The sequence below is a fragment of the Alosa alosa genome, chromosome 8 (genome assembly GCF_017589495.1).
Source record: "Alosa alosa isolate M-15738 ecotype Scorff River chromosome 8, AALO_Geno_1.1, whole genome shotgun sequence".
Taxonomy (NCBI): Eukaryota; Metazoa; Chordata; class Actinopteri; order Clupeiformes; family Clupeidae; genus Alosa; species Alosa alosa.
This window is the reverse complement of record NC_063196.1, coordinates 19,032,004-19,047,003: the sequence shown is the minus strand read 5'-3', so window position 1 is coordinate 19,047,003 and position 15,000 is coordinate 19,032,004. Positions and strand designations below refer to the sequence as shown.

The 15,000-nt window shown below is 47.6% G+C and overlaps 1 protein-coding gene across 1 annotated transcript in view; it reads right to left on the bottom strand.

Annotated features, from left to right (window-relative positions):
- fam184ab (family with sequence similarity 184 member Ab) overlaps positions 1–15,000 on the bottom strand; it is a 132,419-nt gene that overhangs the window by 57,055 nt on the left and 60,364 nt on the right. Inside the window, exons 7-9 of the mRNA XM_048250057.1 lie at positions 12,425–12,547; positions 10,061–10,222; positions 8,178–8,311 (exon numbers count right to left, since the gene is read on the bottom strand). Of these exons, the coding sequence (XP_048106014.1) occupies positions 8,178–8,311; positions 10,061–10,222; positions 12,425–12,547 (419 nt within the window). The remainder of the gene's footprint in view (positions 1–8,177; positions 8,312–10,060; positions 10,223–12,424; positions 12,548–15,000) is intronic.

Here is a 15,000-nt window from a genome sequence, read left to right as displayed (position 1 = left end):
CTGTGAAGCGGAGCTAATCATTAAAGGAGAGCAGAGGCAGGGGCAGAGGCGCACAGACAGATTGGAGAACGAGAGAGAGAGAGAAAGAGAGAGAAAGTGAGCGGGTGCTCGAGAGAGAGAGAGAGAGAGAGAGAGAGAGAGAGAGAGAGAGAGAGAGTTAAGGGAAGAGAGAGAAAGAGAGAGTTATAATCTAAGATGCTCTGTCCTGTGCGTTCTAAATGCTTTGGTAATTTGAATATGTATGAGTTTATGACGCCAGTATGTGTGTGTGTGTGTGTGTGTGTGCATGTGTAAAAGAGAGAAAGAAAGAGAAACAGCGAGAGAGAGAGAGAAAGAAAGAGAGACAGAGAGAAAAAGAGAAAAAGAGAGATGGAGAAAGAGAGAGGGAGAGAGAGAGCGAGAGAGAGCAAGAGGGAGTATAGGACATTAGCAGTGGTTTGACTCTAGTGCGCCTCTGCTTGCCGAGCACACATCCCTCCAAATCCATGTGGGACCAGAAAGGGTCGACCTCCACTTCATTCTGGTAATTACCCAGCAGCCACTGCAGCAGCTGAGGCATGCCACCAGAGATGCATATGATGGAGACAGACAGACAGACAGACGGACGTGTGAAAATGAAAGGAGATGGTTAGGTTCCATTAGAGAGCGAGAGAGACAAAGGGAGGAGGGGAAAAACAAGTGTAAATCCAATGGGTGACGGAGATGACGGCACTAACGAGGTTGACGAGGGGAAACAGAGACAGAGCGGAGCGCAGAGAGAGAGAGAGAGAGAGAGAGGATTCTGAACAGAGATCAAAGGAGAGAAACAGGAGTGTGAAAGAGCTGAGATGTGTCAATAAGTAACACACATCAGGATATGAAAGACTCCAACTTCCGCTACTGCTGCTATCTGAATCACTCAGACACACACACATTCTCTCTCTCACACACACACATACACACACACACACACACACACACAGACACACGCACACAAAGCCCACTTAAGCTTTTAACAGAGGTGAGAAAGACTCCTTAATTGCTATTAGAGTGGAGATGGCACCGGTGTCTGTACAGGGCCATTTTCAGCCTCTTTAAAAGCCTGTCTAATGGCACCTGGCAGTGCAGGGGGGAGGCGCGTGGGACAGTAAGCAACGATCTGCCTCCGGTGCACTGGGAGACAAACATTAGATGCTGCTCCGCATAACACAACTCTTACTGTGTGTGTGTGTGTGTGTGTGTGTGTGTGTGTGTGTGTGTGTGTGGACATGATGTTTAGAAGATTCTATATGTTTTCTCCGATACTGGATAATCCAACCGTATCACTTATATATTCAACCGACAATAAGAGGCCTCGTCCGAGGTTATTAAGAAAAAGACAAGATCAATATTGTGTATGTCAGAGAATGCTCCAAAAGTGAAAGCATTTCTTATGGTGGTTTAGCTCTGCTACGAGGAACATTGGAGGTAAAATAACTTGAAAACAATGGCTAATGGGATACTGTGTGAGCAGATCACGTTAGAGCTAAATGAAATTACAGGATTAGGTGGTGGGGTGCAGACTGAGAAGAGAAGGGGAGCCAAAAAATCTAAAAAAAATCAGTACTTTCAGTGTTTGTTGTTGTGGTTAGTGTTTACTTTGACATAGATACCAAGCTGTATTCTATGTAATGCCAGATAAACTAAATAGGAACATTACATAATATTTCATATTTTCAAAGGAGCTGTACTGCAATGCATCCATACCACATTCGGGTGTAAGTGCCCACAAGGACCCGGGTTTGATTCCGACACACATATTATACTCATTTCCTGACCATATCTACTATTCTCACAGAAGCCCCCAAAACACACCTATAGCTATAGCATGTCACAATTGACCTGACATTGCTTAAATAAGGACTGACTGAGTCCTTCCCACATATCACAGAAGCCTGCACTCATCAGAGCTTCTGCCCGTGGGCAGTCACCCCTGCCATACTCCTCCCTGAGTGCCTGTGTCTGTAGCGAGGGTGTGTTTCTGTGAGTGTTTCTGTGGAGAGGGTGTGTTTCTGTGAGTGTTTCAGTGGCGAGGGCCTGTTTCTGTGGCAAGGGTGTGTTTCTGTGAGTGTTTCAGTGGCGAGGGCCTGTTTCTGTGGCAAGGGCCTGTCTCTGTGGTGAGGGTGTGTTTTTGTGACTGTTTCAGTGGCGGGGGCCTGTTTCTGTGGCAAGGGTGTGTTTCTGATAGTGTTTCTGTGGCAAGGGTGAGAACTCTTTGAGTACAGCTGCATGGACCACATGAATGCCAAACACACATGTTCACATTCCATCTGTGAGTGTGCTGTGCATGCAAGAGTGCTTGGGTCTGTCCTTTCTGTCAATATATGGAGATTACCTCTAACGGCTGGGTTTATAGACACCTTTTTTCACAACTAATCTATTTCATTTGTTGTCTGTTTTTTTTTTTTTCATTTTTTTAATTACAATAAGGTTGAAATACAATCTAATCAATGTATACTGATTAACTGCATATTTGTATTTAATAGCCAAGTGATATTGAAGTTTTTTTTTTGTACTACGGCTGGTAATTGACTACTGAGGAGCAATACAAGGACAGCACTCCCTGCAAACAGTTTTTCCATCTAAAAAAATCTTTATCTAAAAACACTTCGAAGGTCAAAACCAGCCTCTCTCTCTCTCACACACACACACACACACACACACACACACACACACACCTCCCAACTCTAGATTAAACCCTCAGCTCCTGGCCAACACCTATTCCATTCTCACCCTCTCTCTTTTGACCCCCATTTCTCATATCATATTCCTTGGGTTTCTCTTTAGTTGACTCCCTCTCTCACTGTCTTACTCTCAATCCACTTCCCCACTTCCATCCTCCTCTCTCTCTCTCTCTATCACTCCATAATAGCTTCTGAAAGTCAGACTCGTCCTCCTTTTGCTGCTCTCTATGAACATTCATTTGACATGTGTTCAGTAGGCCATGTCATTGAAGAGTTATTATGCCTGACAGAAACGACTAATCAAGGTGTATCTTTTGCTCTCTCTCTCTCTCTCTCTCTCTCTCTCTCTCTCTCTCTCTCTCTTTTCTTGCTCTCTTTCCCTTCATTTTTAATATGCAAATGCACCTCTTCAAAGGTACCTCACCTCATATTCATTTGATGTGTGCTCAGCAAGCGATGAGACAGAAAAGACTGATCAAGGTCCAGCCTTCTCTTTCTACCCTCTCTCTCCCTCTCTCTCCCTCTCCCTCCTTCACTCAGCATGTAAAATACACCTCTACAAAGGCCCTGTACCTTAGCAACTGAACAAATGTGACAGAGATACCACACTCTCTCTCTCTCACTCTCTCGTCTTCTCTCAGAACTAGTGACCATGGTGTGGCTCTCTGGAGCAGAGACGGGAACTCGCTCCAGGGGTCTCTGCTTAGCCGCCTGTCCAGGCCTTCGCCTCCCCCTCCCCCTCCACCGCTTCGGGAAACTTCGCCTCTCGCCTCCTCTTTCATTCCCACCCAGCGAAACCCATCACGGCTCCCCCCGGGCACCGCTGGCTGGAACGGATAAGCTTGTTTGTGTTTTTCATTGGCATGGCAAATTGCTTGTTAGCTTAATGAAGGGGTGGTCCAGCTCAATCCAGAGCGTTTCATGTCGAATGGATAAAAATAAAAAAAGTGCAAAAGATTACACGCACGTCGCATGCAGATGGGCTCCAACAACACATACAAGCTAGCTGTGGGCTCCGACGACAAATGAGCTAGCAGTGGGCTCTGACGACAAATGAGCTAGCAGTGGGCTCTGACGACACACAAGCCATCTGTGGGCTTGTGTAGAGATAGCTATGGGCTTGAGTGGAGCTAGCTGTGGGTTTGTGTAATTTAGGAGTCTTGTCGAGGAGATTAAAAGATAAAAAGTAATTATGACCTAAAAAGGGGATGAAGTAGAAAGAGTGTGTGAGTGTGTGTGTGTGTGTGTGTGTGTGTGTGTGTGTGTGTGTGTGTGTGTGTGCACTTTCATGCATGCAAACACACTAGTGCAAACCCACTAAGGCTCCTGTGGAGTGCTAAAGGCTGATTGTGTCATTTCCCTGCTATGTGGACAGGGAGGCAGCTTAAACTCCAAGTCCTAATGCTTTATTAAGACGCTAATTGACGACGAGGAAGGAGAGACTTGTGGCAATTGACGCGCCTCAGACTGCGCCAAAGCCAGACAGCAGACCCCCCCTCATTCACACACACTTCCCCATCCCCCCTCCTCTTTGCCAATCTCCTCTCCTTAATGTCTCTCAGACTTCCCCCTGATGTGGCGGCGCCGGCGCCGGCGCTGGCGGCTCTTTAGCATTCCGAGGGCCTCGGCATGCGTGTGCCGGCTCAGGCCGCTCCATCGTCCCGTGCTTGATATTCATGGCTGGTGGCCTGTCTGCTCGTCTCCGTGCCTCGTCTCGCCCTGTCGCCACGCTCCACCCTGCATCCTGCCGCTCGTTAGCTCGTTAGCTCGTTAGCAGCCCCGTCTCCTCACCCCCCTTCCCCCAAACATGTGGCATTTGAGGGAGCAGCGGGAGCGCGGATGACAATGGAGGAGTAAATGTTCTGGGAAATGAGATCGTCAGGCGGGAAAAGATGAGAGGGAAAAGCATCGGAGCATCTTCTCTCCTCTCTTCTCCTCTCCTCCCCTCCCCTCCTCTCCCCTCCTCTCCCCTCGTCTCCTCTCCTCTCTTCTCCTCCTCTCCCCTCCTCTCCTCTCTTCTTCTCCTCCCCTCCCCTCCCCTCCCCTCCCCTCCTCTCCCCTCCTCTCCTCTCTTCTCCTCTTCTGTTCTTTTATCTTCTCTTTTCATCTCACCTCTGAGATAAATGATCACATACAGCTCTCTGTTGTAAGCCAGCAGAATGTGGTGAAGAATAAGCCTATAGCATCGTCCATTGCCTTACCATACCTTACTGATAATCTCTACATTACATGTGCACTATCAACTATAGGGTGAAGCCAAACAATTTGCAAACATTGGGCTAACTATAGACTAGATATGCCTATCCTTATAAGCTCAACTCACTGTCAATCTCTTGCACATACCTGAGTGTATTTCTACAAACTTTTACCCCAAGCAAAAAAAACATTTACCAGGGCCATAGATAGATAGATAGATAGATAGATAGATAGATAGATAGATAGAGAGATACTTTCTTGATCCTCAAGGGGAAATTCAAGAAATACACACACACACACACACACACACACACACACACACACACACACACACACACACACACACACACACACACACACACACTCTAACCCCGTAGAGACACCAGAGTAAGCAGAGTGAATAGATTCTGTCATATAGTTGGTCTAGGGTGGACGACGCCTAATGAGGCTTTGTCTTTGGAGGCCGATGATTTGTCTGGCAGTTCTCTGAAGACGTTAAGTCTTTCTCACTTGAGCGCGCCAGTAGAAGTGCTTCACCTTCACAGCAAATGGCGCAGCGGCTAATACCCACAGTACACATTTACAGCCATAGCAGACAAATAAAATGAAATGCTGTGGAAAATAACCCATTTAAAATCACCGTGTTAAGGCATTCTCAAATCATGTCCATGGAGGGGGAGAGGCAGAGAGGAAGAGAGCAAGAAAGATAGAGGGACGATAGAGTGAAATAGAAAGCAGAACTTAGAGAAAGAGATTCAATCCCACGTGAGCCCTACTGTTGCCAAAGCCATTAGCCATATTTTGGCAACTTCATTAGCTGTAGTCAGGCACAATGTCCAATTTAGCTGCACTGCACACAGCAATCACATTACGCTGGAAAGCTGTCTTGTAAACAGGCAGTTAAAAGCAGTCTTACACTGATTATGCATTGATAAATGAACATGATTAATGATTAATGTCCCACTTGCTGCGGCATGCATTTCAAGTCTCAGAAACTCAGAAAACTTAGCTTTAAGTCTGCTTTTCCAAGACTGTCCATGTACAAGGTGCATCGCTTTGTCTAAAGCACAGCTACCTGAGCAGTGGAGTAACGGTATGTACAGGTGGAGTGTGTAGGGGTGTGTAGGGGTGGAGTGTGTAGGGGTGGAGTGTGTAGGGGTGGAGTGTGTAGGGGTGGGAGTGTGTAGGGGTGGAGTGTGTAGGGGGGAGTATGTAGGGGTGGAGTATGTAGGGGGGATTATGTAGGGGTGGAGTGTGTAGGGGGGGAGTATGTAGGGGTGGAATGTGTAGGGGTTAAGTGTGTAGGGGTGGAGTATGTAGGGGTGGAGTGTGTAGGGGTGGAGTGTGTAGGGGTGGGTATGCGCGATGGGGTGGAGTGTGAGGGGTGGAGTGTAAGGCTTTATTTGTAAAAAGATTATGTAGGGGATCCATATGTAGGGGGATTATGTAGGGGTGGAGTGTGTAGGGGTGGAGTATGTAGGATTGGAATGTGTAGGGGTTAAGAGTGTAGGGGTGGAGTATGTAGGGGTGGAGTGTGTAGGGGTGGAGTGTGTAGGCGATGGAGTAAAAGGGGTGGAGTGGCGATGTGTGTAGGGGTGGAGATAGGGGTGCGTGTGTAGGGGTGGAGTGTGTAGGGGTGGTGTGTAGGGGGAGTATGTAGGGGGGATTATGTAGGGGTGGAGTGTGTAGGGGTGGAGTATGTAGGGGTGGAATGTGTAGGGGTTAAGTGTGTAGGGGTAGTTGGGCTGGTATGGTGGTGGTGTGTGTCTAAAGCTCAGCTACCTGGCAGTGGAGTGTGTAGGGGTGGTGGGGCTGGTATGGTGATGGTGGTGGGGGTTGCTGGGGATGGAGGTGGTCTCGGCACAGGAGTGGACTGACATATTGGCCATTAAGAGCTGTGTGTGCTTACAGTGGAGGTCAATGCATCAGGGCTTTAATTAACACCTCCCACAAAACGTTGCACCTCACTGACACACACACACACACACACACACACACACACACACACACACACACACACACAGTATTCTTACGTATTCTCGTACAGAGCTACAGAGAAACACATGAACAATATCACGTATCCCTCCAATATCCTGTTCTCCGTTTCCTTCATTCTCCCTACATATCTATGAATTTCTGTGTCAGTCTTTTTTTTTGTATCTCGCAAGCACACACACAGACACACACACACACACACACACACATACACTTAATTCAGGAGCAGGGCCATGGGTGAGTGCAGTACTACGATGCTGTGAACACATTTAAATTCACACCACATACTTGAGATGCTACTGTCAGACATAGCTGGGAGGAGAGGTGTTAACAAGTGCAGATACAAGTCTCATACACACACACACACACACTAGAGTGTGGCTACCTGACCCGAGCCCGACGGGTCCCGATGGGACCCGACAGGTCGGGTCGGGTTCGGACAAATATTTAGAAATTGTAGTCGGGTTCGGTCCGGGTTCGGACACATGGGGGCGATATGCATTGGAAGCTTTACATTTAAAATTCCTTATTATGTTGGGTAGCCAACAGGTCTGCTTTACATGATCTAACGTTTGTTTTTGAGAATAAAGTAAAATGTAAAAAAGACCTAATAGCTTTCTTCCTGTGTGCATGCAGCCTGAAATGCACACGCGTTGTCACGACTAGGCTACATAAACAATTGGTTATGCACATATGCACATAAGCACAGCCTTGGGTGACGTTAAAAAAAAGTGGTTAGCCTATCAGGAGATTTTAAGGTTGTTTGCGTTGCATAGGCCTACTGTGGTAAAGACATAGGCAACCGGTATAAGGTCGTCTCGTTCAACTGGATGAGGATTTCCTCGAGTTGCACCAATTAACGTCGATGCTGCATTTCAGTGACAGAGGCATTGTAGTTTCAAAGACTGTTGCAGTTCATTTCACGACTTTTCATCAATGGTAAGACAATAATTCTATTTCAATAGGCTATGCTTGCTTGGGCCTCTTGTGTTAATGTGCGCTGTGTGTGACCTGCGTGCGTGCACGCTCATTTGATTCTGTAGACAATTTGTTGTGTGTTCCGTTTAATTGGCTAAAAAGACAGACTATCCACAAACGTGAACGTTTAATCACTAGCATGGGAATAACTGAGGCATCATCTGCGCCGGGCACCGGTCGGGTTCGACATAAAAGTGAAAAAAATGCCTGTCGGGTTCGGACGCAACTCTGTCGGACGCGGGCCGGGTTCGGACAGAAATTTGCGGCCCGATCCGCACTCTAACACACACACACACACACACACACACACAGACGGACCTGAGCGTCTCGGTCCACTTGAGCTCCAGTTCCAGGGCCATTTTATCCATCTTGAGCTTCTCCTCCTCGCGAGTGCTGATGAGCTTGGCCTCGTGCTGCTGTTTCTGAGTCTCCATCTCACCCTGAAAGAGAAAGAGAGAGAGAGGGAGAGAGAAGGAGGGAAAGGGGGAGAGGGAGGGAGAGAAAGAGAGAGGGAGAAGGAGAAAGAGAGGGAGGGTGGGAGAGAGAGAGAGAGAATGAGGGAGGAGAGGAGGATGGTGAAGGAGGTGGTGAGGGAGGTATGGGGATAAAAGAGTAAAGATGGAGTGTTGGAGTGACAATGATTGATAGTGCAGTGACAAACGGGAATGAGTGTGGAGCAGGCAGAGAGAGGGATAGAAGAGAGAGAGAGAGAGAGAGAGAAAGAGAGGGAGGGATAGAAGGAGGTAGAGGGAGAGAGCACCATTAACACTGAGCAGACAATAATGAGGCTCCATCTTGTGAATCCTGAACATAAACCCTCAAGCACCACACACTCCCCTGTCCACTCTCTCTCTCTCTCTGTCCATTACACACACACACACACACACACACACACACACACACACTGGCCCATCCATCAGCCCCTTCCCCTTCGTAAGGAGGTGTGGAAATAAAACCTCGGCCCACCTTCATCCATCCTAATTCACTGACACGGATCGGCTCCCCTTTTAACCTCGCTACTTCCTCTCCTCTACTCCTCCCCTCCTCCACTCCTCCTCTCCACTCCTCCTCTCCTGTCCTCTCTTATCCCCTCCTCCACTCCTCTCCTCTCCTCTCCACTCCTCCTCTCCTCTCCTCTCCTCTCCACTCCACTCTTCCTCTCCTCTCCTCTCTTATCCCCTCCTCCTCTCCACTCCTCTCCTCTCTTATCCCCTCCTCCACTCCTCTCCTCCATCTCTTCTCCATTCTTTCAGGTGCTGATTATGCAGGCTCACTGCCCACCTCGCCACGCACGGGTCAAGGGCGCAGGGGAAGAGCACGGCTGGAGTACAGCCTCTCTAATCAAGTGGCACGGGCCACTCAGTGTGTGTGTGTGTGTGAGAGAGTGTGTGTGTGTGTGTACATGTGTGTGTGTGTGCATACGTGGATGTGTGTTAAGCAGCGTATAATGAAAGCAATACATTATTCAGGACAGCCATTGGAGCGTAGGTTCAGATTATTAATGTGCGGGACCTGTCCCATGTTAGCTGATATAGGTTCCTGGGAGCTCCACAAGTATACTAGAGCTGACATTAACTGTGCATACACCTGTAGCTCAGTGGCCAGGAAACTGGAGTCTGTGTGTGTGTATGTATATATGTGTGTGTGTGTGTGTGTGTGCGCGTACAGTATGTGTTTATGAGGGCATTTGTGTGCACATTTGTGTATGTGCGTGTGTGTGTGTGTGTGTGTGTGTGTGTGTGTGTGTGTGTGTATATATGTGCTTGTGTGCGTGAGTTTGTGCGCACCTGTGTGTACGTGCGTGTGTGTGTGTATATAAGTATAAGTATATATACTCTTTTGATCCCGTGAGGGAAATTTGGTCTCTGCATTTATCCCAATCCGTGAAACACACTCATCACATAGTGAACACACACTGAGGTGAAGCAAACACTAATCCCAACGCAGTGAGCTGCCTGCTACAGCGGCGCTCGGGGAGCAGTGAGGGGTTAGGTGCCTTGCTCAAGGGCACTTCAGCCGTGCCTACTGGTCGGGGTTCGAACCGGCAACCCTCCGATTACAAGTCTGAAGCGCTAACTAGTAGGACACGGCTGCCCCTAAATATGTATGTGTATGTATGTGTGTGTGGGTGTATTTGTACTGTATGTGTGTATGTGCATGTGTGTGTGTGTGTGTGTGTGTGTGTCTACCTGCAGTGCGGTGAGCAGGTTGCTGGTCTCCCGGAGGCGGGCGCGCGTGGCGTCCAGCTCCTCCAGCAGCTTGTCCTGAGCCTCCTGCAGGCTGCTGATCTGCCCGGCGGCACTGCCCAGGCCCTGCTCACCCTCACGCACCATCTCCTGCAGACGAGACACCTGCACACCCCAACAGAGAGAGAGAGAGAGAGAGGGAGAAAGTTATTTACTGACCATCAGTGAGCTAGAAAGTTCCAGTTGAAACAAGTATAAGTAAGTATAAGTATAAATACTCTTTTGAGTGTTTAGTGAAACACACTCAGCACACAGTGAACACACAGTGAGGTGAAGCACACACTAATCCCGCATGCAGTGAGCTGCCTGCAACAACAGCTTGGCTCGGGGGGAGCAGTGAGGGGTTAGGTGCCTTGCTCAAGGGCACTTCAGCCGTGCCTACTGGTCGGGGTTTGAACCCGCAACCCTCCGATTACAAGTCCGAAGTGCTAACCAGTGGGCCATGGCTGCCGTGGGATGGGGGAGAGATGTGTGTGTGTGTGTGTGTGTGTGTGTGTGTGTGTGTGTGTGTGTGTGTGTGTGTGTGTGTGTGTGTGTGTGTGTGTGTGTGTGTGTGTGTGTGTGTGTGTGTGTGTGTGTGTGTGTGTGTGTGTGTGTGTGTGTGTGTGTGTGTGTGTGTGTGTGTGTGTGTGTGTGTGTGTGTGTGTGTGTGTGTGTGTGTGTGTGTGTGTGTGTGTGTGTGTGTGTGTGTGTGTGTGTGTGTGTGTGTGTGTGTGTGTGTGTGTGTGTGAGGGGCAGAAAAAAGGATAGAATACAGAAAGAATGATGACCTTTGGCAGAAAGGTCAACAATTACTCAAAATATGAGTGAGAAGGAGGAAAGCAAAGAACGGTGAAGAAACTAAATAAAAAAAAGTCAGAAGAGGGAGAGAAAAAGAAGAGAGAAAGAGAGAGAAAGACACAGCGAGAAAGAGAGAGAGAGAGAGAGAACAAAACGAGTCAGAAATGAAGGAGTAAAAATTAGAATCAAATGATAGATGATGATATCAGAGCAGGAAGTTGGAATAGAAACACAGTGGCAGAAGATGAGTAATGATGGAGATAGATAGCAGAGAAGAGAAGAGGGGGGGATGTCAGAGAGAAGCAGGGGAGGAATAAAAGATAAAAGGAAAATCACCGCAGAAAAGAGAGAGAGAGGAAATGAATTAGAGCAAAGTAGAAAAACAGGAGAATAATGTCATTCATTTATGTCATCTAGTATAGGCCTAGGGGGATGCTCTCAAGCATTTTTTTATGCTTTACAAATCAGCCAGTGATGTCAAGAGGATCTCACATATTGGAAACCTTGTATAGGCTGGATCTGAGAAAATCCTCGTCTACACAGATCTCAACTGTTACAAGCCAGTCTTACAAAGATCTTACATAAATCTCACAATGATCTTGCAGTGATCCACGCAACTCTCTCTCTCTCTCTCTCTCTCTCTCTCTCTCTCTCTCTCTCCTCTCTCTCTCTCTCTCTCTCTCTCTCTCTCTCTCTCTCTCTCTCTCTCGCACACACTGACTCTCACACACATATTCACACACTAATGAAAAAAACACCTCACTACATCAGACAACCATTACAGTCGGGTCTCATTCAGCCAATTGGTTTCATTTAGTCAAGACCATCGAGCAGCTTCATCACCACCAACGCAGAGTGAAGCCGGCAGCCTGTGGACCAGGCAGTGCAGCTCTGGTGTAATGGACCAAGTAGGTAGAATGGGTTCCAATTCGTCACGGGGGTCCTTGGCTGGTAATGACCAAGCACTGAACATTTGCCGCAGACATTTGGGGCTCTGGTTTGCATACGATCAGGCATAAACATACCCCCACACACGCTTGCGCGCACACACACACACACACACACACACACACACACACACACACACACACACACACACACACACACACACACAATGCCCAGGGTCTCCTGGCCTTATATTGGCCATGTTGACCAACTAGTAATATGCCTTAAAGGGATATACCATTTGGGGAATTACAGTCCTTTTCCATATCCCCTTGAGTAAAACAATTGATTTTTAACTTTCTCCAGTTCATGCAGCTAATCTCTGAGTCTGGCGATACCACTTTTAGCTCCAGCTAAATATCCCTTTAATTAGACTGAGGAACACATATGACACACATATCGTATGATTGTGTGGATGTATGTGTCTCAAGGTCTAACAACATATTGAGCAACAGATAGATAGAGTGTTTTGCACATGTGTGTGAGAGAGAAAGAGAACCATGCCAATAAAGCACACTGAATTGAATTGAGATAAAGAGAGAGAGAGAGAGAAAGAAGTAGCAGCACAGTAGTATTTCTCACCTCACAGTTGGCCATCTCCAGCTTGGTGCTGAGCTCCTGCCTGATGCTGTCCAGCTGCTCCCGCAGGCAGTTCTTCTGCTCCTCCAATGCCTGTCGCTCCTGCTCAAACTTCTGCTCCATTTCCTGGAAACGCACCAATCAAAGCACAGATTTCACTCTGGGGGGTGGGGGCACATAGCTTTACCTTTCACCCAGTAATATCCACAGCTTCAGTGGAGTCACAACCAATTACACTAGACACCAAGGGACTTTATGACTGAAACGGCACTGATCAATATTAATGCAATCCCCATTCAACTGATACTGCAAAACTGTATTTGAATTGCCTCTGGGCCTCCAACAGGAGCATCTCCATATTGATTGTCTCTGGCTATAAATAAAGACCATTCAGATGACACGTGAATGCATAATTGGTACGGTTCATCTGAGCGTAAGCGGTTTTCCACTATCTAATTAATGGCCGTGTCGACATGTGTGTCTGCGTGCTCTCGCAAAAAGGAGCGCTAGCCTTTGCTCTATGACAAGATAGGAACCGTCAGACGCAAGTAGAGCAAGGCACTGTTGTTGCTGAGCGGAGTGCCTGGATGGCACATGCGACTCCTTCAAGTGTTGTGGAGGACCTGTGTGGTGGTGGTGGTGGTGCTGCTGCAGTGAATGAAATGTTGGTGCCTTCCCAGTGTGAGGATTAGAGCGCTACTGTTCAACCGTGCAGCAGAGCGTGGAGGGGGGGGTGACAAATAGACGAGGTCAGAGCTACGGATTCGCCCGCTTTGACATTTTCCTGTACGGGAGAGAGACGAGAGGAAGAGAATGTCAACCCAGCCATCTCCCACACAGGAGGTATTTCTGCCACAGGAGGAGAGGCAAGCATGCCCACATTGAATAGACACACACATGGCGAGAAGTGCACACACACACACACACACACACACACACACACACACACACACACACACACACACACGCAAAACACACACACACAAATAAACACACACACACGCACATGCAAACACACACACATCCCTCTCACAGGAAATGTGGACCTGTCAATGGCACACAAATTAACGATCCTGACCCGTGTCTTTGCACCAGCCTGCGCAATAAAAAAATACTTTATATATACAGTCTATGGAAAAACACACACAGAACAGCAGACATTCATGAAATATACAGCGGCAGTGAGCCTTATGTCTGGGCATAAATCAATATGTGTGGCCAACAAGTTCTCTAGTAGCGCATGACTGCTCTGGGAGAGTCAAGAGTTTAAAAATTCACTCTGATGCAATTACAATTAAAATTGCATTCATTACATTTCCTAAAACCTAAAATGAGTGTGAAAGCCAAAGCTGTTTCCAAAGGAATTCAATTAATGGGGAAAATAATTAAAATCTCTTTAAGTCTTGACAGCAGTGGAGACACATCAAAGTTTATAGTCTCAACCTGATGGGCATTGGACCTGCATCAGATCATGGACCAGATCGTACTCCATTGTCCATCACTGTCTGGGAGGTCAACAAACACACTCTTATACATGCATACACACTCTTGCATACATGCATATAACTTAGTCATCATAGAGAGCATGTGGAATGCAGTCTACAGTCAGGCCGTAATGCATGTGTGTGTGTGTGTGTGTGTGTGTGTGTGTGTGTGTGTGTGTGTGTGTGTGTGTGTGTGTGTGTGTGTGCTATATGCACAGGGATGGAGCAATATCCATCTATAAATGAACAGGACTTGTCAAAACGAGGAGCACTAAACTTTTGGGATGAATCATTCATGGGCTTCGCCTCTTAGCCTTAGCGAGGGTGAGAGGCACGTGCCATGTGTTGCTTTTGGCATGCGCACATCATTTACCACGCCAGTCTTTTTCAAGCACACAGATATGCAAATGCCACCTCATCTAATTTTGATGAAAGCAAGCTCTGTAACCGCCGACGAATACAGGCCTTACACCCCCACCTCTCCCTAACGCTGTGTCTTAATTCCATGAAGAAGATGAACCTGCAATCGTTCCTGTTATGGTTCACTCCATCGCAAACGCATCCCTTGATCTCTTGAGAACCCATTTCCAGGTAATAGGTTTAGAATAAACAAAGGCTCTGCCAGAGACACAGAGGCCAGCAGGGTCTAAAGCAGGATTCCAGTCCCGACTGGAAGAATTTATTCCGGAGATTTTCCAAAGAAGCCATCTACACTGGCACAATGGTTCAACCTAATGACCATCTTTCTGACTCGGGCTGGCTGCGGTGTCAACAGAAAAGAGGTCCTTGGCAAGGTTTCCAACAACTTCAGCCAGAATGAGTCAGCTAGAATGCTTATACAGAGGGACAGAAAAGCAACACTACTACACTCTGCATGTGTGTGTGTGTGTGTGTGTGTGTGTGTGTGTGTGTGTGTGTGTGTGGAGAAGAGGGGATAGCCTGCAGACTTGTCTGAAAGAGGACGTCAGACATCAGCGATGGCGTCACACTCTTTTTATGACTCTGAGTCACGGCGTTGTCTATTTTACATGCTCTCTAACACACACACACGCACACGCACACGCACACGCACACGCACACGCACACGCACACGCA